This window comes from Vanacampus margaritifer, chromosome 7 (assembly GCF_051991255.1).
Source record: "Vanacampus margaritifer isolate UIUO_Vmar chromosome 7, RoL_Vmar_1.0, whole genome shotgun sequence".
NCBI classification, from domain to species: Eukaryota; Metazoa; Chordata; class Actinopteri; order Syngnathiformes; family Syngnathidae; genus Vanacampus; species Vanacampus margaritifer.
Window position 1 is genome coordinate 21979881 of NC_135438.1, and position 24920 is coordinate 22004800.

Here is a 24920-nt window from a genome sequence, read left to right on the forward strand (position 1 = left end):
CAGCATTTAAAATTTAATGTGCCAAATGTCATGAAAAGCATGTCATTTATAAACTTTTGTAAAGACCTGAGGACAAAACTACATACAATTTTATGGTAAAAGAAGGTATTGAGCAAATGATGGTAGACTACAGACCTAACTAATAAGGTTTACATTCTAAACAAGTATATCCTAAAATATCATACATTGAGCAAACTTTCAATTTGTGTACCTGCACAAGTTAAAATGATCCAATTTAGGTTACCTTTTTCAGGTACATAAGAGGGACAAACTAGAAACAGCTCTCAGACTATGTAAAAAAACAAGCTTGGCCAACCAGACAAACGCCCATGTAACAACATGATTTTCTTTATAGTGGATCTCACCAGGTTGTGCAAAAGTAGAGATCCTAAAATTGTGATCAATTAGTCATTCAAATCACGAGGCTCCTTATTTCACAGAGTTATGTTTACGCATCATAGACAGGGGTGTAACATAAGCGGTGTGCAGGTACGCATTTGTACTGAAAATATTAATGTGCATGCCAGATTTGACCCTGTCAGTGTGTATTTGTGTACTAGCAGCGTAGTCAGCGTGACTGCAGTCAGGCCACCCTCCAGTTGAAGTCAAGTCAGCCGCAACAAAGATTGCTTCCGAGAGCCAACTTCAAAATAAAACCGAATAAGGTACTGATATACAGTACATGTACAGCAGAGGTGGGCATCGAGGGCCGCAGTCCTGCAGGTTTTGCGTGTTGCCCTTCTCCAACACAGCTGATATATGATCAGCTCATCAGCAAGCTCTGCATAAGCCTGATAACGATCCTGTTGATTGGAATCAGCTTGTGTTGGAAGTGAGAAACCTACAAAACCTGCAGGACTCCGGCCCTCGAGGACCGAGATTGCCCACCTCTGATGTACAGTGTTGTTAGTCCATATTTTTCTTCTCTGTGTTTAGTGTGCTGACACAATGAGCACAAACCACTTCTTAGCAATCATTACCATAGACGATTATTCTCTTCCTTCCACGACTAACCCCCCACCCCGCCGTTTTTCTAAAAATAATTGCTAGAATGGTCGGAGAAGTACGACGGGTTATTAGGGCCACGTATAAATTTCAAAAATTTCTTTCTGATTCATAAAGTGGCAAAAAACATAGAAAAGGACAAATACACGAAGCTAAGTTATAGTTTGTACGAGGTGTGCTGGCTTTTGTCCACCAGGAACTAACGTGAGGATTTGTTGGTAGTTAAAGGAACACTATAAAATTAAAAGGCGGGATGGAGATTGTTTGCTTTCAATGCCCAGTTGTGCTGTAAGTCTTTAAGTTCATCCATGAAGTTGGGGGTCGGAAAAATCATAGATCTGATCTGTTCATAGATACATACGCATGCTTACAAATAGTTTGTAATAATCTTAAGCAAATACTGATTTTAATTCTTCTGTCTACTTTTCCTTTCACCACAGGTCAGGCTCCACCCACACAATCTTCCTCTGCTCCTCCCGGATGATTGTGCGCAACCTGGTCAGTAGTGAGGTTTGATCACACCATGAGTCAGGAGCCATGCGGTGATACAAACATGGCAGTTTGTCCAAAAGCGTCTCCTCGCTTCTGGAACACACCAGCAGATGCTCCTCAGACCAGTTGAGACGGTGAAGCTTTGACCTAAAAGTTGGGTGGTCAATCAGTCACTTTTTGGTAATAAGCTTAATTAGGGTGTAGATATTTGTGTACATACTACACACTTACAATTGACACTCAATGAAATAGAGAGATGGATGGACAGACAGGATGCATGGATGAACCTGAATTTACTAACTTCCCCACTAGGCAGCACTAGTGCATTGTTATACTTAGTACAATGTATGGTAATACCAGCTACTGCCTTCCGGCAGGAGATTCAGGGCCCCCAGAACCAGGCTGAACCGCTACAAGAACTCATTCCTGCCGACATCCATCAAATTACTTAATAACCGACATTTACTAAGTGGTGCAATATATATATACAGTATAGGAGTGTGTGTGTATTATTTATTTTTTATATATTTATTTTATTTATTATTTATTTATTTTAATTATCTCTCTATTCTGTTGTTTTTCTTACTGTAAACTACTGCTGCACTTCTTATTTAATTTTGATTTTATCTCTTTCTATTCTGTTGTTTTTTCCTTACTGTAAACTGCAGCTGGACGGAGTCCAGGAAAAAGTTCCCCACGGGGAAAATAAAAGTATATCGTATCGTATCGTATCGTAATCTATAAGGAGTGACCTAGAATTAGAATTTTGATTAAAAAATTAAAAATTACAATGAAACTATTTTGAAAATTAAAGTCATTTATGAAATGCAGACTCACTCAACTTTGTAAACATGCATTTAAATAACAAATGTGCTTTTATTTATATTTTTTCTCTTTATTATAACCTATGAACTGTGTAATAGTATCAAATTGATTTATTATTTATTTTTATTAATTAGTTCATGAGTTAGTCAGCTTTTAATATGAAAAGAAAAATGCACTGAGCTATCACCATTGCAATTATGCCATGCAGTGACAGAAAAATGACCAACACAAATCAATGTCACACTTGCTTTGTTTTTTACAGTACAGTACATATTTTTACTTTTAAAACAATTTTATGAATTGTTATGAAATTACTGGATCAATGACTAAAAATTGCAACCATATTTCAATTAGGTTAACATTTCTCCCCACTTTTATATTAACAAAAGTATGAAATATTAGAAAACAAATATTTTATTGTAAATTTAGAATTCAGATATAAAATGCGCAATTAATTTGCAATTAATTGTGTTTTAATTATTGCAGTCATGCGATTAATTGGTTGTCATATTTTGTATGGAGGAGGAAGAACGTACCTGAGTTTGCGCACACTACGTGCTGACTGGCCAATGAAGATGATAATAGGGAAGATCTCCGCCCTGTGCAGACGACGTACACAGTCCAGCCCAAGTGGCAATACGCAATGAATACCCTGTAGGATGAGGAGACAAAAAATACAGTGGAACCTAAGGGTGGCTATTAATTAGGAACGGTCATCTTGGGAACTGTAAGCTCAGTATTGGTGCTTGGAACTGTACTCCTGCTTATGGGACAACTTCCCCAGTGTGAGTGTCCCCTTAAAACCACAGAAGGATTGGCAGCACTCTACCATCAGAGCCAAGCCACACCACAACGAACCAACATGGATATTATGCTTGTATGTTTGGACTGTTGGCAGTTTGTTTTGCTTATTAATTACTGCAAAAAATACAAAAAACAAACGCCAACTTGACGTGTTGTAGAGCTTATGCTCCTCAGTCGTAGCATTTCCTAAATACACCGAAAGCCTTGAAGTCAGTACATGTTTGCGATTCAGTCAGCCTAAGAATTGCAATCTACATGCATGCATACAAAGACACACACTGACCTTCTTCATGACTTTTTCCACACTCTGAAGGGTGTAGCAGCAGTTTCTTCCCTGCTCACACTCCTCCAGGAGCTCCGATTTCTGCAGTCGGGCTGCATGGTCACTGGAGCTCAACATCTCTGCAACAAACATACACAATGTTGTTTTTTTGCTTGCATAGTATTGTAATTCAATGAAGAAGAATTAAGAGCAACAGCAACAACACTTGTCTGTCTATCTATCTATCTATCTATCTATCTATCTATCTATCTATCTATCTATCTATCTATCTATCTATCTATCTATCTATCTATCTATCTATCTATCTATCTATCTATCTATCTATCTATCTATCTATCTATCTATCCATCCGTGTTTAACCTTAAGATGGCACCAAACAGTTTTTGCCCCAATTTCAAGCTTTAATCAAACATGTATTAAAATGTCAAAATAATGGCCTGTAAACAGCATTAGTAAACACCAGTTTATACAGTTTATCAGCTATAAAAAAAAAAGTGAATTTTGTGTTGAGTTACCCTTTAAACTGTTAGTAATCTATTTGCTATTTGCTCTGTTCTTAAACAAATCCAATAATGCAGACTTTCTCTTACCAGGCATACAGAGCTCAAAACCCTGCCACCCTGCCACCTTCTTATCCAGGATGCGTCCCAGGATGGATGGTAGCAAGAGGACTGGTCGACAGATGGGTGGGAAGTGTGGTGTGACCGGTGTATAGGGCATGAGGGTTAGACAACTTCTGGGGGCCGATGTTTTATCTGGGTGTGAGGGAATATACAGTGTTTTCATGCAGGAAATGATTATTAATTTTGCATGTATAAATAACCCACGCTTATAGAGGAATATGTTTCTGTACCCGACTCTGTGCTCTTGCTCTTTTCATTCTCTACGCTGACCCAGAGGGGGTTTCGGCCCTGGCGACCAGTGCTGACAATCCTCACTGCTTTCTGAGTATGCTGAGTGTCCATGTGCCATTCCTGAATAGGGAAATATTCACCAGTGAGCTGTGCAATTGCACTCCATATGCAGTCACTCTCACCTTTTGAGACTTTGGCATTTGAAGGTTCATTTCTTCAATAGCACGAATAAGAAGACGCTGTGCTCTGTGGTATCAGCAAATCAAGAAGCAGAGTAAGTGATATTAAAGCTTAATGTCCTCACCCTGAGTGTACGGCTCATAAATACCTGTAGTAGTTGGGTACTAATCCACTATGGAGGGCCAAAAGCTGGCAAGGATGAACTTGATCAGCGTACCACGAGTCTTCAGTGTCGGCCGGGCGTGTGTTGGTTACATGTAGAATGTCATTGCAGGACACAGTCAGTGTCCCTTTGGGACCTGCTGGGACGGTCACGTTGACACGCACATAGAAAGAGTCACCTGATGACATCTCACTCTTCTGCAATTGCTGAACCAGTGCCTCATAGTCTGTATAATAGGCAGAGGAAAACACAGTCTTGTAAATTGCTTGAGTACACACATCAATAATTGTAATTCACGATTGGCACAAAATCTTCTTTTTTTTTTTTTACATTTAGTGAGTTGCATTATTAAATATGTATTCATCATCAAGGGAAGGAGAAGCTCTGACCCACAAATACTATTGAAAAAGGCAATTGACGTAATTGTTGACATGTGTTTCGGTGTTTCATATTAGCTAAATCACAGTGAGTGTCATCAACAATTAGCGAAAACAAAGTGGTGCAGGAAGTATTGCACTGTACTTTGGTCTGTGTTGAGAATATATCCACCCAACATTCATAAACATTTACCTGATCTAAATTTGCATAGTAGTACATTCCTCTGACTAGATGAATATATTTGGGTGACACATTAACCCGTGGGCAATATTTTATTTTGAAATGGCTTGGTCAGAACCAACAAAAAGCCAAAAGATGGTCACAATAACGCCTAGGGGTTAAACAAAACAGGCAAAGGTTATTGACGATTGGCAGTAAATAGTGAATGTAGCTATTTTAAATGCTGTAATACAAACTCACTGACAGTATTGAAAGCAACTGCACGAAAAAAAAAAAAAAACATTTATTAAATTTTTTTTATTTATTTGTTTGTTTGTTTTTTTAAAAAAAGGAGAGCAATGATGATGTCAAATCGAATGAACAATACTGAGCTCTCCTGGAAAAAAAAAAAAGAAAAAAAAAAAAGAAAGCAACTGCACGATTTCTACTAAAGTAGATTGATTTCGCTATATTACCATCCCTGTATTGTTAGTATGGACATAAGTGCTTTATCTTTATTTATAGATTGATTTAATATACAGTACAAACACCAATTCCAATAAAGTTGGGATTTTTTTTTTAAACTTACATAATAACAATACAATGGTTTGCAAATCCTTTAAATCTTATATTCAATTGAATACACCACAACTTTAATATTTTTAATGTTTAAACTGATGAAGGTTATTGTTTGTTTTGTGTTTTTGTTTAGTTTTGTGTTTTTGCAAATATTCTATCAGATATTGATGCCTGCACCATGTTTCCCCCGAAAAAGTTGGGACACCGGCAAAAAAATAAATTAAAAAAAGACTGGAAAATTCAGCAATGCTTAAAAAAAAAACAAAAAAAACACCTGTTTCGAACATTGCAGGTTCATTGGAAACAGGTGAGTGCCATGATTGTGTATAAAAGGAGCATCAGATAATTTGGAGAAATCTCTGCACACATGCGGCAAGGCCTAAAACCAACATTGAATGCCTGTGACCTAACATTATGTGAATTATGTAATTAAAGGATATTGCACGTGGGCTCAGCAACACATCAGGAAACCATTGTCAGTTAACATAGTTTGTCGCTACATCTACAAATGCAAGTTAAATCATCAAATAAGACCATGTAACACAAAAGCCATACGGTGTATCAGGAACACCCAAAAATGCTTCTGGCTTCTCTGGGCCCAAGCTCATCTGATTGAATCAAATTGAATCAAAGTAAAAAAAAAAGTGCTGTGCTCTGATGAGTCCACAAATAGTTTTTGGAAATCATGGACATCGTGTCCTCTGCGCCAAAGAGGAAAAGGGACCAATATCAGTGCAGAGTTCAAAAGTCAGAATCTATTATGGTATTGGGGTGTCTTTGTGCCTATGTCACGGGTAACTTGCACATCTATGAAGGCACCATTCATGCTGAAAGGTACATACAGGTTTTGAAGACACATATGCTGCCATCCTAGTGATTTTTGATGGTAGCGGCCCAGACCAGTCTACCATTGAAAATGTGTGGCACATTATGAAGTGCAAAATATGAAAATGGAGACCCCAAACTCTTGAGCAAGTTAAGTTGTGAATCAAGCAAGAATGTGAAATAATTCCTTCAACAAAGCTTCAACAGTTTTCAGCAGAACGGGTTCATTAGTTTGACCATTAAATATCTTGTCTTTGAAGTGTATTCAATTCAATATGAGTTGGAAATGATTTATTAATCGAGGTATTCCGTTGTATTTACATTTTACTCAATATCCAAATTTCCATAAATTTTGGTTTGCACATAGTGATTTGGAGTTCTGGAGAAATCTTTGCAAGGGAAGTAGCATAGAATGCAGGTTTCAAGAACGTGCTGTTGGACGTACCATCTTGCCTGGGACGCAAAGAGAGATGGCAGAGACCCGTGACCTGGGCAAGTGCCCACAGAGCTTCTTCTAGGGTGGAATCCTCCAGCACCATGCGGAGAGCCCTCTCATCCTGTTGGTATCTCACCTGCAGATGATCAGTGGTTTTTCAGACAACTTCACACACCATAATTCGTACCATCAAATACTTTCTTTTACTTACTTTTACATCAAGACTTCTCTCACCTCCACTATTTGTGCTCCATGAGTGATACCCACAGTATGTGCAGCACTCCCTTCTGTTACTTCATGCACAAGTATTCCAGTCTTATTACCTCCTACCACCGCAATCTGACTTAGCAGTGTTCCTCCCTGGAAGGCAATGGTGACCACGCGTCCACTAATGCGCACGGCTTTTTGACGAGAACGCATGAGGAATGGGGGTATGGAATTTTTATCCAGGCTGGTGAAAGATTAGATGAAAAAAGAAAAGAAAGTAAATGTGATTTAATTTGTACAATCAACTTTATTTATACAGAGGTTTTCATGCATAAAATGGAACCAAAGCGCTTTCCATGAATTAAAAACAACTCCCTCCATTGGCTCAGGACACAGACACAAGCACATGCACATACAGACACCTTAAAAATTATACTGTAATGACCGGCTAGGTAAAAGAGCATTCTGGTGAGGAAAAACTCTCAAACCAGTTTATACTCTTAAACCGTTTTTCTTGTCGCCATCAAATTTCGAACAAATTGAAAAAGTTTTCATTGAAGGAAGCGCGCACCTTCGCAAGCCGCTCATGTGAGATGCGGGCTTAAAAGGAACCCCCACTGTAATGACAAGTTTGATCCATATGATTTATTTGGTTGTTATTAACATAATTATGAGATTAATTCTTCAAAAATAATTTCCTGTGTAATACATTTTGTAGAAACTTTATTTGTACATACGCCACCATTGTTTATGTCACAAAGCATTCTACATAGTGATGTATAATGGATGCTCACTCTCTGCCGAGCAAAGCAAAACAATTGCAATCTATACTAGCACCAGCTAAAAAGGAGACAAAATGATACACTGCACGGCTTTTGCATGTCAAATGGGAATAAAGAAAGCGAGGTAGTATTGACTGATGTTGGTTCAGTTTATTGTTGATGTTCGAAATTGATTAATGGGTTGGTCACTCTAAATTGTGGGCCAGTCTCTTGAGGTAAAATGGAGGAAAATAAAAATTAAAAAGCACTGCATCGGCTACAAAAGACGCCGGCACACCGGGCATCTGCCCTGTATGCAGGCTTCGGGAGTAACGGAATACATGTACCGCTGTTACGCAATCAGATTGCAAATTTTTTTTTAACTGTATTCCATTACAGTTACAGGAAAAAATATGTAATCAGATTACAGGTACATTTATTAAAAATGGGGATTACTTCGAGGGATTACAATTTCTACGATGAGAGAGAGCGCATGCTAGCCCGCGCAAGTGGGACCGTTGCTACATGTCGGGGAAGTGGGAATGACCTGACTAGTCGTGTCCTCCACATGCGGGCAGTTTGAAAAAGCTTCCGGACGGGAGGAGGAAATGGCGACCGGTATTCACTGGAATTTACTCGGAGCGAAAGTTTGAGCTGAGAGTCCAGCGGCATGCTACGCGCTGTAGCTTCTTGCTAGCTAGCCCACTAGCCTACAACCATAATGTAAGTTACACCTTCCTAACAAATCTTCCTCCCACCAATTCACTATTTAAACATCATACACAACATATACACGGCTAAACTTGTGACAGGGATAAAAGTTCATTTTATTTTGCATTTGATGTCACAAATCGTCATCCTCATTGGATGACTATCTATCTATCTATCTATCTATCTATCTATCTATCTATCTATCTATCTATCTATCTATCTATCTATCTATCTATCTATCTATCTATCTATCTATCTATCTATCTATCTATCTATCTATCTATCTATCTATCTGAGGTGTGGTTGCTTTCAGTGACATTTAGAAAACAGCATATGGCCTTCAATCAATCAATCAAACAAACAAACAAACATTTGTAGGCTGCCCGGGTGCCTATCACCCGCAAATAGCAGGGGCACATTGTATAGAATATACTGTATATTGTGGTGATATTTATTTTTATTTTGTTTTCATGAGCATACTCAATATTGGAGTAATCCAAAAGTGATCTAGTTACGTTAGTATTATGGTACTTGGATTACATTCCTAACTACATTTTTTAGCAGGTAACTTGTAACTGTAATGGATTACATTTTAAAAGTACCCCCCCCCCCCCCAACCCCACTCTTAAAGCTCTTAGCTGCCACTCCTTCAAGGCTGGAGGGGAGGGGGAGGGGAGTCCCGAACGCAGCAATATGTCGGATGGGTACTGGATAGACAAAATGATGACCAGAAAGAATCCAGCCCCCCATCCCCCACCCCAAAATCATAGAGGAAACACTGTATCATCTTTATAGTATTGTTGGATGTAGGATTGCCTCACCTGTATGCGTTTTTGGTCCCAGCAGGAGTATATTGTCTTGATGGGGTCTTGATATTGTCTTCACTCAACACTGAACAGAAGAGATGACATGATTGATTGACATGAATGATTTGGCAAGGTTGTTTCCCTCTGAAATAACTTTTTTAAGTGTCTGTGATAATATGTCATTTAAAGCCTTTCTTGGTTACTGTAGAAGGAAAACGTTGAAAACCCATGACAATAAATGGAGTACATTTCAAACAATGTTGTTTTTCTTGTTTGTCCCCACTTGGCGAGAGACGGGTTACACCATGGGCTGGTTGCCAGGCAATTGCAGGGCACATGTAGAAACAGGATTGAGATCTTACACACAAAAACATACATTTACTAAGGAAAGTAGATGTGCAAAACAAACCCCGGGGGAGGATTTCAAAGTCATCCAATGAAGAATCATCAGTCTCCACTGTTTCCAGGCTACAAAACAAGAAAACATCTGTATCAGATTTTTTTCTGTCAACACATACACAACAATCATTTATGCACGTGTGCACACACGCAAACAATGATGTTCAACTTCATACAATCGAGCGCAATTTTACACACGTGCATGCTGAGTTTGAGGCAATTGCAACAACTCAGACAGGTTTCACAGGCCAGGATGATCACATTGTTTAAAGAGTGAAGTCAATTGTTTTCTCACAACGTCACTGACTGGTTGCTTTGACATTATACACAAGGCATGCTGAAGACATGCCCCCTTCAGGTGTCTATAACTTTGTCAAGGGCCATTGAGCTAATAGTTTACTTTCAAATAACTGAAACACAGTAACATATTACTCACACAACCACTCTTACCTGCTGTCTTCATAAAGCGCTGCCTCTCTTTTGCGGAGAGACTGCGGACTGGGAGGCTCTACATTTCTGGATCGGATACTTGCCAACGGATCTTCAACCTTCAAGATAAATGTTAATAATAATACATTTTATCTATAGGTGCCACTCAAGGTCACCTTATAACAACAGTTAAAAACATACAAATACAATGTTAAGAACAACATGAAATAAAATAGACTAAAATAAAATAAAAAAGACGATGCCGTTATGGAGTAGGCTTGTCTAAACAGATGAGTTTTGAGAATGGATTTAAAATATGTTAGTGAGTCTAAAGGCCTAGATACACCAATCCGACGTCGGCCAAATGTGACCGACGCCTACTCACTGTGGCATCAGCGCCGACGTCGACACGTCGCGTAGAAAAATGATGTAAATACACGCCGCACCGACTATTACGTACCTATAGCGCATGAGCGAGAAGTAATTCCCCTCCAAACCATCGGCGACGGTAGTCATTATTCCTAAAGGCAACCGGCAACCTCTTTACGGGAGTGGGATATAAAAACGTAAACAACTCATGCCGGTGTTGACAAAGGCGCCGGGGTAAACGTGGCGGCCAGCTGGTGAAGCGAAAACGTGCGCTGGAACAAGCTTCGTCTCTTTCTCGTTACCGAATGCATGGATGTACTGCGTTGTGGCGTATCCTGGACCCTGTCGACTCCTGGCTGATACCGATCGTCGGTTCACCCGAAAAGCTTCGACCGTGCTGCCTTTCGGGTTTTGGACGTATTTTTTAGGTACCGATTTGAGAACCGCTTAAGCGCCAGAACCGTTTGAAAAGTACAGAGAGGACACCGGTATCTGATAAAACCAAACAATACCCAACCTTAACTAACATTCCAATTCTAACGAAATCGTTCACATTTTACATTTTTCATGGTGCCTGTCAGCCTCGTCCACCGACCGGAAGAACTACTTGCTGAGACCAATAAAGAAGTGTGCATGTGCCACATGCCCGTGCCATGTTCTCGCGCGGGAGCACCGGCAGGTGCCGATCACAAGTGTGCCTTACCCTTGTTAAAGAGTAGCCTCAGTGCTACACTTACAATAAGATTGTATTATGCAAAGGATGTGGCATGATGTGTTGAAGTTAACGGAGAGGTGTGTCGCTTCAGCCTCAGCCTGCAGTGCGCTGTACTTCAGAGTAATAATAAAATACACTGCCAATATGCATCTAATAACTAAACAATGGGTCAACTCAAATGCAAATAATCAGCTAACATTAGCATATGTTTAGTATTTTCTAAACCGAGCGTCTGTTTTCATCTGCATTAATTACACTCATGTGAGAATTTGTTTTCATGAGGTTTTGAAATATAAAGTTCTACTGAAAAGTCAAGAATTAAATAATTTATACATTAATTTCATAAATTTGATACTAATACTGTACTAGATAAAAACAACTCTGTGAAAAAATCATATTAAAGTTTAAAAAAAAAAAGCTATTTAAATCATACATATGGAAAAATCAAAGGTGGGCTGCTTTGACCTCTTTAATTTACCACCAAACCAATTCATCAGTGTAGGTAAAGATATGTGAAGCAAAACTACATAAATTTTAATAGCGTATATATCATGGAGTTGGGGGGTAGGAACAGCTAGGTAGTAAAGTAAAACAATTACATTTTCAAACTTTTTCTGTTGTCCCAACTTGTTGACTTGCCACTCAGTGTCGGTAATTACCATAGTATAATGGAGGTAAATACTACGGCTGTGTTAAATGTTATTTTAGTCCATGTTATGAGCTGCTAAAAATGAATGGCCCTATAGTTTAGGCACCCCAAATAAAATTGAAATTGAGAATAGTTTGGAACCGGAAGTGTTCAAATTCAAACAATGCCGAACCCTCAATACTCTACACTTTTTTGTTCATGGTCATTTTGGCAGTGACTGCTTCATTTCCAGTAAATACTGTGCCATAATGCTACGTAATGACGTTTAATACGCACGTGTGATAAACGAACATACAGGTAGATAATCTGAGGGAGGTAGATTAAAACAGCGGAGCTAAAGTAAAAAAAAAAAAAAAAAAGGCTGGTAGATTGGCTGGTAACTTTAGGGCGTTACCAGCCACATTTGCTGGTGATACATTTAGAAGTGCTTAATTAGAGGCTGGCTAAACATGCCAAAGTGCGGTGTTAATTTAGCCAAATGTTTACTTCATGACGTATTATGATGTAGTAGAGTTTGACACAACAGAAAACTACAATAACAATAAACACATCAGTCACACTCTAAAAAGAGAATGTTGAACTAATTTACATTTAAAAAGAAAATTGTTGACCAACTTAATTGAAATACTTCAAGTGGTAACACAATTGAATGAAGTTAATATATTAAGTTTAATTAATTATGAGGCCATAAAGTTTAGTTAATTGAATTCAGTAAAATCTATATATTAACTTGAACTAGAAAATAATTCATTAAAATCTATATATTAACTTGAATTAACTTAATTCAATTGTGTGTTAGTGTTACAACTTAAAGTAATTCAATCATGTTGGTTAACATTTTTTTTAGACTTGAGTTGGTTAAACAATTCTGTTTCTAGAGTGCATTAAATTAAATCAGACAATTTGAGTCTGTGATCGTCAAAACTGTGCATTATTGTCTTTGTAAAGATGTCTTGTATATATTGCTTCACAATACTTGATGTATCTGTCTATTATGTTGTGTTTGTTAAAAATAGTCACAATTGTTTTAGGAGTGCCAAAACCTGTCAATGAACCAGAAATATGAAAAGATGTCAGTGTCAAAAGACTGCACACTATTGTGAAGCCACTAAACGTTTATTATGTCGCTTGTGAACGCGGAAATATTTTTAGACAATCCTTGTCTGTAAAAGCTTTCAAATGCTCTCCTTAGCGATGCCAATTTTGACAGTAACTTAACAACTTTGATTTACATACCTCTGGTGTAAATGAACTCCGTGACAAAGGACTAACTGCTTCCATGCGACGAAGTCTGCGTCTGTTTGGGAATGATGAATCTTCAGAGCTGGATATAGGGCACTGCCAGCCAACTCCCCTCTCCTTGGGGGAGAAAAAAAAAGAAATGTCATTAGAAATTCAGTTTCTCTGTGTGCCAGTACATTTTTGGCCCCAAATTACATTAGAGCTCTGCCATTCTTTGCTGTGTTTGGCATTCACAATAAAGGCTCTCTCCTGGAGCTCCATCATTTTGGACCTCAGGATGTCCTTCTCAGCCAGGATGCAGGCAATCTGAGTCTGGACCTCGTTTCTGGAAAGGTATGCCTAAAAAGCACAGAAACCATTGCAATTCAGCGTTAACACACACACACACACACACACGTCTCATAATCGATTAGTTCGAATGAGTCAATTCCTCATGGCTTTCTGGGTTTGGCATGTGTCTAGCTTTTGTTACGTTCACACACACTTATATTGGCAAGGTGCCCTATTTGGTAACCTTAACAATATATATTGCACTTTTCCCCCCACTGACATTTAAAACTGTTGTGACATTTTTTTTTGTCAAAGTAGCCCAAGTATCAGTATTTTTGTGTGTGCACTTTTCACCCTCTAGTTATATGTTCACTAAAAATCCACTTGTTTTGAGGAAGTAGTACTGTCTATGGAAATTAGCCACTATTCAACCTGTTCCCTGTGTGCTGAAGCCCCATGTCCTAAAGGGTAAAACAAATTTCTTGCTTTATTTTGTATATATTCAGACCCATTTGGTGACATAAAAAAAAAGAAAAAAGAAAAGAAAAAAAGACCCTTGACGAATTTAGCAACTTTTTCTGGCGTCATCGGAGAATCTTGCCTCTTGCAACTCCTTTTCAGCTGCAGTCAGAGCAGGTGTTATTCACTTGCGCAAACACAATCGCCCCAAATGTGAAGTTGTTGCAGATTGCGTCTTCCCGTGATTCTCACTCATCACCAAGTCTAAATACATGTGGTAATTTTAATAAGAGGCACATAACAGAAGCTGACGTTATGTGGTTTGCTAATTTAAATTTTTGGCTCAGCAGAGCTTTGCGTGGGGGCGGTACTGTGTCAATCATCTGGCTCATGACACAATCTGGAAAAATTCAATGGCTTGTTCACAGACACATTAAAAAAAAGTACATGTACTGTTCAAAAAGAAAGAAATTAAATGCTACTAATGGTAAAATAGACATTAAAATATATTATTTTCCTTTTGACCAGGCATCCTATTCCATGTTATGCTAACTGTACATCAGAAGCCTTGGAGAAGATTTGGAAAAGACTCTTGGAAAACTCAAAATCTTACACCTGCTCACATCTGAAGACTACTTTTTGAGTTTTTGGACTCAGCCTGGTTTCAGACTGAGATTTTACAAATAATCTGAATTTTGCAACTATTTACTGTTTAACAGCACCGTTCCAGCCATTACATTTAATTTGATTTATTTAAAAGGGGACAGTGCAATCTAATAGAAAACATAGAAATTCATGAGTTAAAAAAGCCAGAATTAGTCAGAGGGCTATTTTCCATCTGTAGTCCTCTGGCATATGATGTTAAAAAAGCAATAAAATACAAAAATAGGAATACAGCGTAGACACACAATTAGTAAAAACAAATAATTGGACTAAACAGGTCCTGACACACTAAGAAGAACTTTGCTGTTAAGAATAGAAACAATACAGTACATTACAAATACACATTACAACACAACAGATTCAGTGTATTTTAATGTTGACAAGTATATGAATCAATAAGCCACTTTTTCAAATGTTTAGTCTAAGCCTCATATGTTGTTATCTGTCTAATCTGATCTGGTAGTGAGTTCCATTCCCTGGCCCCTCCCACAGCCCAGGCGGACTGACTGAAGGTGCTCTTACGCAGAGGGATAACAAAGTCTCCTCTCGCAGATCCTCTCGTCACACGCTCACTGTTATTTCTCTGAATGATAAACTTGGATAATGTAGCTGGGGCTAAATTGTGAGTGACCTTATAGATCAAGCACAAGTCTGCACACTTATGAAGATCAGTCCAATTTAGAAAAACACATTTGACTAATATATTATAGTGATGGTAGTAACTTGTTTTTTTGTCCAAAACCTTGATGGCTTGCTTATACAATATTTCGATTGGTCTCATTGTGCTAGTTGAAGCCTGAGACCAACTCGTTAAACAATAATTAAGGTGGCTAAAAATCATAGAGTGTAAAAAGATTTTTGCTGCCTCAGCAGACATTTAATTCCTGATTGAATGAAAATTTGCAAGATTTAACTTGATTTTTTTTTACATAATTTGTCAACATGAGCTTAAAAGGAAAGGTTAGAAGAGTCAATCATCAAGATATTTATATTGATTAACAGTCTGTAGTTTTTGCCTGAAACTCATATATCATCATGGCAATTGTTGTTGGTTTTACAAAAAAAAAAAAACATGCTGACTGTTTTGGAGACATTCAGCTGTGGACAGCACTCTTGCAGCCATGTAGTAACATTACCCATTACTTTAGTGAGTTTGGCTGCAACAATGTCTTTGGAACGACCATGAGCAAATACAACTGTATCATTTGCATACATGATATACTGTACATGCATACCTGTATACAGGCACACATTGCAGTCATATCTTGTGAGTGTGGTCAAGCTGCACTCTGTGGTGATAGAGTCGAGAGGCAGGCTGGACTGCTCTGACCACAGATCTATCGCCTGCATCTGTTTCCTGACAGTCTGTGCAACAGTGTTTGCAAAGTTTTATTTTTCCAATTTTGTTCAAGCTCATTTATTCATGGTTGATTGCAAGGTTGTTTTAGTTAACGAAATAAACAAAAATTCCGAAAACATTTCGTTTTAGTCTTTGTTAATTAATTGAATAAAAGAGCTTTTGTGGTTGACTTTAAATGTGATTTTAAGTGTATTTATTTCAACATTAACTCGAATAAGGACGTTTAAAAGTGTGTCAAACAAAAGTGACATCATCTAGCAGCAGCCAATAGAAAAGCTCATGCAGATGATGTCGCTCCAAAACGACAGATTTGCCTGCTTGACTTTTGGCTCCAATGGCTTGGCTTGCCTGCTTTTTTATTTAACTCAGCCGAAATGCAACGTTAGGCAAGAAATGTGTTACTTTTATCAGTTTACCATGGTGTTTATTAAATATTGCACACAAGTAATATACGTTTTTTTTTTAAACGAAAAGTAATACTGAAGCTAACTAAATCTAAACTAAAATAAATCTTTTTTTTTTTAAATACCGGTAACTAAAACCAATAAAAACTAACAGAACTGTCCTTAAATATAATCAAAACTAACTATAACAAAACTCAAAACAAAATACAAAATAACTCAAATGAAAACTATAATAACCTCAGTTGGTTGTGTCACATCACTGCAAAGACTGAAAGACTCGCGATAATATCAAAAACTAGGAAAAGACTGACCTAAAACAGCAGAGATTACAACCTCACACTAAATGATGTCGATGACGGGAAGGTATTTCCGTGATGTTAAGCAGCCCTTCTGTCGATCGGTGAAGGGACGAAATACAACTTCATAGTTTGTTTATATATATTTGAAAAGGAATAGCGTTAACAGCGCTTGTTAGGCTGGCGGGTGAGCCGGAGCGTATCCTAGCAGTTTGGCACTTACACGTTTGTAAGGTAGCACAATTAGGGGTTAAAAACTTTCATGGGTGGTAGACTGGTGGTAGACTTAAAACTATTCTATCACTTCAAGAGGGGGTGTGGTTTTGATTTCAACTTATGGTGCCCTATAAAGGGTTAAATTGTTTACTCTTTCTTACTAGGTCTCTCTCTGTCTGCAGCTCTCTCATCTGGTTCTGGATCACAGTGCTCTTCTGTTGGTGCATGTTACAGTCCAGGGTCAGCTGCTGTACTTGGAGGGCCAGACACTCATTCTGATCCAGAAGCTGAACAATGATATGAAATTATATCGACACACACAAAGTTTGATGTTGAAGTCAGCACAATGTTTAACTACACACAGAAACCACATCACTGTATAACTGGTGACAAAGTAGCACAAGTTCTCCCCATTCTTGTGCAGTCAAGTGTTCACTGCCTGACTCAACGGCATTGCGACCTAAGGTGCATAGTTGCTAATCAAGAACTCCCAGAATCCTGAATGACATTTTCCATCTCACAGTCAGAATCACGAAACTCACCTCTTGCTTCTCTCTGTGCATCTGTTCATTCTCTTCCCGATAACACCTAAGCTGACTTGCAAGCTCCACTTGGCTATCAATAGCTTCAGCCAGGTCCTGAGTCAGAATTTCCTGATGAGCCTGACAAAGAATGAGAGCCAATGAAATACCAACATGGACGCTAAAATAGTTGTGTCTTCTCATAGAATGATTGTTTTTTCCTCACTGGGTTCAGTTTCTCTATCTTGACTAACTGGCGGCGCAGACTCCTGACTTCCTCTTGCAGCTGAGACGCCTCCGCTAAAGGCACGCTTCTCAGAGAGCGCCGTTTCTGGAAGTCATTCTCTGTTTGGACCTTTTGCAGTTCTGTTTGCAGTTGATATATCTGTCACCACGCAGGACACAAGAATCATAAACCCTCACTGGAAGGTACTCTAACTAGGGGTGAGACAGAATATTGATCTTGGGATACATCACATTGTTTCATCTCAATGTACAGCATTAATTCATCAACAACAGATATAGATGCCAAATTAAAATGTTTTATTGTTTAATGATCAGCTGCTATAAGAATTAATTAATTAGTTTCAACCATCATGACTTTGTTTTAACAAACCAAATGCCGACATCTTTGGGTAATGAACATAATACATATTTTGCACTGATGATTTACTATAAAGTTTGCTGAACCAAGCCTGATCAATAAATGTAGGTCAAAATGTGCCATATATCTATGATTTATGCTAATTTAAACAAAAACATCAAGTCTATGTCTATTTTTATGAGCCTTGTGTGCCCGGGACTCATTGAACATTGTTTTAAAATTAAAATAGTGTATGTAGTGCAATGCAGATTCAATTGCTTTAATTTTTCTCTATTGTCAGGGCACCACTAGTTATGCTGTGAATAATGGTACACAAATGAAAAAAATGGTGAAAAATGGTGATGGTTTCATCACTATTAGTTTTAGTTGCAGCCAGTCATGTTTCATCCAACCATTTTCTATACTGCTGATCATGATCATAAGTAGGAATGGGCGAGTACTGATGCAAGGTATCGGTATCCAATACCAGCCTTATTTTAAGGTATTGGTACTTGTGACGGTGGCCAACACCAGTATTGGCCGTACTGGCCGTTTTACAATCAGAAACTAGAAATTAGAAATGAGAGGGAATGGAAAATTGCTTACTTTCCTGCAAATTTAAGGAAAAACTACATTTGGATTTATAGGTCTTTCTTTAAAATTATCTGTCATTTTGTGTGGGGAAATGTTATGTGCTAGTGGTATTGGTAACTGGTATCGGTATCAGTGACTAGCGTGGTCCCTCGCTATAGCGCGGTTCACTTTTCGCGACTTTGCTGTATCGCAGATTTTTTTTGTGTGCAACTTTGCATGCATTTTTTTTGTGTGCAACTTTGCATGCATTTTTTTTTTTACAGTAATGTACTTATTTTGTAAAATTCATGAAGGTTTGAACATTGAAAATGTTTAAATGTGAGAAAATGTAAACGACTTGATGAAAAAAGTGTATGAACTGTGTGGTGAGGGGTTTTAGAGCCTCAAAACATTTATAATACATGTAAAACATAAAGCTAACTACTTTGCAGATTTTATTTATTGTGAGTATTTTTGGAAACCTAACCCAAGCGGAAAACGAGGGAACACTGTACTCGAGAGTTGAGTATTGGTATCAGTCTGAAAAAAAGTGGTATTGAACATCTCTAATCATAAGTAAGCTGTAGCCTACACCAGCTGACTTTGGCGAAACGATAGGGTACTCCCTGGGCTGGTTGTCAGGGTATATTAAGTCAAACAACCATTCAAACTCATGTTTAAGCCTATGGGCAATTTATAGTGTTCCCCATGGTGGTGATGTTGTTGGTTATAACTGCATTGCTTTCATATTTCACATACTGTAGTTTACTGCCGAATATTCCCACAGTTTTTTTTTTTAATTTGTAAGTGAAAACATACCTTGCTGAGTTGATCATCTAAGAAGATTGGCACTTGAGCTTGTGAGCATGTAACATGGTTTCATTTGTTTATTAGATGCCGTGTATCTGTAGTGAAGCGACATTCTAATCACATTTTAAAAAGTTATCATTAAAAACTGCTCAAAATTGAACTGTGACAGTATTGCTCAACGAATGTTATCGAATTTGCAATGTTGGCCCAAAACCAAACAAAGTTGTTAATTGAATTGTGGGGTGCAATTGCCCAATTAATTTTACAAGTGAGATCAGAAACCTTGATCAGGAATATTTGAGGCCTGTCTATGGGCAATTTACGACCAACCTGCAAGTTGAGGTCATGTAGGTGCAGACTCAGAGCTGATTTCTCCTCGATGGCTGCAGTATAGCGTACATACAGGTCACACTTCTCATCCTTCAATTGGGTAACTTCACGTTGCAGCGAAGACAAGTGTCGATGTATGCGCTCATATTCCAACTGAAGGCTTCTGGACTTTTCTTCTCGATCCATTATCTGCTGAATCTCAGATTCCAGCGAGGCAGAGCGAGCACTCATTCTTTCAGCCTCGCAACGAGCCTCCCGAAGCTCATCCTGCATCCCGGTTACTGCTCTGATAAGGTACTCAGTCAGTTCGGAATACTTTATCAAGCCTGGGTAGAGAGCCGGGACATAGTCACATATATGGAAAATAAAACGGAAAATAGAACTCATTTGGTACTAGAGGACATTTGGTAACAAACCACTAAATCTTGAGGGCTCTGAGCTGGGCTTGTGTCCAGTAATTTGAGTGTAGAGGGTTGGGTAGTGGATCATCAGACTTTCCAGCAAAGCCACAGCACCGTTCCTACCTTGGGTCCGGAGCAGATCCATCATATGGCCTGCAAGCACATCATCCTTATTCCCTAACTAGAAAAGAGAGTACATTACAGAATACATTTTGTCAAATTTTATTTATTTATCTATGCATCCTTTTTCTTTCATTGGGCTCGGGTCGTAGGGTCAGCAGCTTTAGCAGGGAAATCTAGACTTCCCTCTCCCCAGCCACTTCATCCAGCTCTTTCCAGGGAAATCCAAGGTGTTCCCAGGCTAGTCGGGAGACATGCTCTCTCATGAGTATTCTGGGTCATTTCGAGGACCTCTTCCCTGTGGTAAGAGGCCTCACTAGGGAGGTGTCCAGCAGGCATCCTGATTAGATGCCCAAGCCACCTCATCTGACTCCCTTCATTGTGAAGGATCAGTAGCCCAAACTCTGAGCCCCTCCTGGATGACCGAGCTTCTCAGCCAACTCTAAGGGAGCGCCCATACATCTTGTGGTGGAAAAGCATTTCAGCCGCTTGTATCTGGGATCTCGTTCTTTTGGTCACAACCCACAACTTGTGGCCATCTGTGAGAATCTGCACCGATCTGCCTGTCAATCTCCTGCCACATCTTCCCCTCACTCATGAAAAAGACGCCCTAATATACTTAAATTCCTGCACTTGGAGCAATATCTCATCTCCGGCCTGAAGTGGGTACTCCACCATTTTCCGACTCAGGACCATGGATGCTGATTTTCATCCCAACCACTTCACACTCAGCTGCGAACTGTTCCAGTAAGAGTTGGAGATGGCGGCTTAAAGAAGCCAACAATACTACATCTTCTGCAAAAAGTAAAGATGCAATACAGGAGCCACCAAACTGGATCCCTTCTATGCCTTGTGGCGTTAGGGTTAATCTGTTTAAGCTTATGAACAAAATCAATGACAAAGGCAACCTTGGCGGAGCCCAACCATCACTGGAAACGAATCAGACTTACTACCGGAAATGTCCAAACTATGACAATGGTCATACAGGGACCGAACAGCCCATATTAGAGAGTTTGGTACTCCATACTCCTGAAGCAACCCCTATAAAAATCCCAGAAAAAAAATCTTCTTCAAGTACACAAAACACATGTAGCGTGGTTAGGCAAACTCCCATGCATTCTCAAGGACCCTGCCAAGGGTGTTGAACTGGTTCTCTATTCAATGGCCAGAACGAAAACCACACTGCTCTTTCTGGATCTTCCCGTCGGATGCTCCTCTCCAGTAGCCCTGAATAGACCTTAACAGGAGGTCTGAGGAGTGTGATACCCCAAACTATCACACTGTAGGAATACACCCAATTCTCGAAAAAGTGGACCACCAACCTGGTCTGCCAGGTACCAATGTCCACGCAATGTTGGAAAGATATGTCAACAAGAACAGCTCCACAACATCCAGAACTCTGGGCGGATTTCATCAGGCCTTGCCACCAAGTCACCTGAATCTGCTTTCTCAAAGGAAGGTGTGTCGGGGGCATTGAGGGAGTCTCTGAAGTATTCCACCCAACGACTCACAACGTCCCGAGTCCAGGTCAGGAGACCTCAGACCGCCAAGGCCCTGCCTCATGCTGCCACCCAGCTCACAATGCACACAACCCCTATGGCCCCTCCCACAGGTGGTGAGCTCATGGAAAGAGGGACCCATGTTGTCCTTTTGGGCTGAGGCCCGGCCACCAGGCGCTCACCAATGAGCTCCACCTCCAGGCCTGGCTCTAGAGTGCGGCCCCAGTGACCTGCATCCAGGCAAGGGAAAACGTAATCTTTTTTTTTTTTCCTCACAAGGGTCTTTTGAGCTGTGGTTTGTCCCTCACCGAGGACCTGTCTGTCATGGGTGACCCTATCAGGGGTATAAAGCTCTAAGTATAAACATAAACCCCTCCACACCAGTAAGGTGATAGCTCATGGAGGAGTTTATTATTATTATTATTTAAAATGTATTTATCCAGGTAAGGAAATTGAGAACAGATTCTCATTTGCAATGCCGACCTGGCCATGAGTAAAACAACAAAATTTCACTTTGAGTTACTGGCCAACGCAATCCAAGGTTGACATTTCAAAACTAAGCACAATTAGAATATTGTCATTACTATGACTATAATAATATAATTATGCAATAACTTTAATTACATGTCATAATAATTTAACAGTGAGTGTGTCTGTGTTTTAAAAGGAAATGAGGTGTGCATTCTAGAGCAGATTGGAAATATTGCTTAATGTGGACTTTACAAGTAAAAACAAAAGCAGCAGCGTCTTACTTGTTCTCATTGAGCGGTTGGTGAGGTTGTGGCTGGAGAGGATCTCATCCTCATCCATCTCAGTGAGCACCCTGGCCTGCCTAAGGTACGGGATCACGATGCATGGTCGCACCCCCAAGGACAGCCGATGGCGATTATCATTGATGAGCTCCCACAGTTCCTCCTCGCCCATCTCCTTCAGGTCGGGACCCTCAGGAACACTTTCTCCTGCCATCTTGAGCGAGTCGTCTAAGTCACCAATATTGGTTGCCTGCTGCAGTCTCCGCTTAGTGACACATTACTTGAACCAGACAAGAACGGCAGTGAGACAGGAAGAGGCAGACTAGAGGTATAAAAAGCAGTCTCTCCACACCCAGTGGGTGTTTGTGTTAAATCAAGTGTAGACTATGTGTGTGTGTTCTGATGTGTGGGCATGCGGGAAAACCTGTAATACAAGACCTTCATGTTGTGGCACAGTAAGTATGTATGGTATGGTACGTACGGTAAAGAGTTGACACTAACCGCAAAACTGGGTTGCAATCATTCACAACATTACACGATCACACACAACCACAAAGCAGACCATGTTTTCATTAAATAATGTGACATTGTTCTGAATCTGAACTAAGCCGCAATTACAACACATAATTGTAAGCAGGCTTGTGTTTTGCCCACATCGTATCAGTCGTCACAATTCAATACAATAATGTCTTATCCGTTCAAACTAAGTGACCAGTTTCAATGTTAAATAATAAAACAAAAATAACTGCTTGGGCTCAATTATGTTTGCTAAATGGAGTGACATGCAGTGTATAAATGTTCTCTGTATTTGTAAAAATAGATGTCCAGGTGCCTTGGTAATTCCTCATTAATGAAGCTAATCAAACACAAATACCAGAAAGCTGACAGGAGCAAACAGTGAGCAGTCAAGTGCAAAGTCCTTGTTGAAATGAGGAAAAACGACAGCTGGAAAGTGACAGCGTAGGGTGAAAGGGTTTATCATTGTGTTCGCTCACGTACCATCTTTTTGTGTGAGCTATTTACTGTGCTGTGAATGATTTATACAAAGACACTCTCAAGGCAACAGGTACACGATCATTGGTGGAATATGGGAAAGCTCAACAACACAGAGGAGGAAATCTTTTAGAGGGATATTTTTAGTCCCTAAAAAAAATCCAGATAATTTTACATTGCTTATTTTACTACAACTACATTTGTATGGAACAAAGTTGAACACACCTAACTTATACAATTTGGAGTTTAAATAAAGCTGCCTTTGCCCTGAAAAATATGCCTTGAACAGAAACATCAGTTGGATAAGGCTGACCCGGCATATTGTACAAGAAAACAGATCAGTGAGCATCTCAGATCATATTTAACGACTTTGAATCCTGTTGCAAACAAAAAGACATAGCAACTATGTTGAAGAGATGCAAGTCTGCTTGCTGATTATGTGGTGCACTTGAACAAGGCATTGATCCACCAACCTTAGTTCTAAAGGCCCATTTAAAAAAAAAAATATATATATATATATATATACAGTATATATCCATCCATCCATCCATTTTCTTGACCGCTTTTCCTCACAAGGGTCACGGGGGGTGCTGGAGCCTATCCCAGCTGGCTTCGGGCAGTAGGCGGGGTACACCCTGAACTGGTTGCCAGCCAATCGCAGGGCACACAGAGACAAACAACCATACTCACAATCACACCTATGGACAATTTGGAGTGTTCAATTAACCTGCCATGCATGTCTTTGGAATGTGGGAGGAAACCGGAGTACCCGGTGAAAACCCACGCAAGCACGGGGAGAACATGCAAACTCCACCCAGGAAGGCCGAAGCCTGGACTCGATCTCACGTCCTCTACACTGGGAGGCGGACGTGCTAACCAGTCAGCCACCGTGCTGCCATATATATATATATATATATATATGTCAAATGATTACATTTTTTAATCAGATTAATTACATCTTAGAGTTTTGATTAATCACTTCACAGATGCTCCCCTACTTACGAACATTCGAGTTACGAACAACGGTACATACGAACATGTCTGCGCGCATGCGCGCATGTCAAAAAATGTTCGGAAAGAGATGCTGTTAGATTTTTTATTGCGCACCTTTTTCCGAGTACTGTAGTGCTTCTTTCCGCCGCTAATACCGACGCTTGGCGCTGTGAGGGCTCACCCAGCATTGGAGGCTCAGCAACGTGTCGAGGAGGAGGAAGAAGAAGAAACACCTGTCGCTCATAGATAAAGCCATCGCACTCTTCGAGCAGCAAGACCCAAATATTGAACGTTGCACAAAGGTTGCAAATCAATTGAATGATGCCATACAGTGCTACCGCATCATTTATGATGAAAAAAGAAGAAAACTGTGCAATCGTAGTTAGATCGCTTCTTTCGGCCAGTT

General features: G+C 39.5%; 1 protein-coding gene across 2 annotated transcripts; it reads right to left on the reverse strand.

Moving 5' to 3' along the window:
- card14 (caspase recruitment domain family, member 14) lies at positions 1–24001 on the reverse strand. 2 transcript variants are annotated; one of them, XM_077570913.1, is made up of 20 exons: positions 22529–24001; positions 20173–20310; positions 19757–20082; positions 17687–17845; positions 17482–17601; positions 17101–17226; positions 13467–13610; positions 13266–13388; positions 10318–10415; positions 9878–9936; positions 9484–9553; positions 7218–7434; positions 6993–7119; positions 4592–4832; positions 4446–4509; positions 4263–4383; positions 4000–4164; positions 3410–3528; positions 2859–2974; positions 1–1644 (listed from the first exon to the last, which is right to left on the reverse strand). In XM_077570913.1, the coding sequence occupies exons 1-20, from the start codon at positions 22740–22742 to the stop codon at positions 1437–1439; spliced, it is 2955 nt and encodes a 984-aa protein (XP_077427039.1). In that variant the 5' UTR covers positions 22743–24001; the 3' UTR covers positions 1–1436. The 2 variants fall into 2 exon arrangements, with proteins under 2 accessions (XP_077427039.1, XP_077427040.1); XM_077570914.1 differs by having other exon boundaries at positions 20173–20338; positions 22529–22672.
- Positions 24002–24920: the final 919 nt, after the last annotated feature.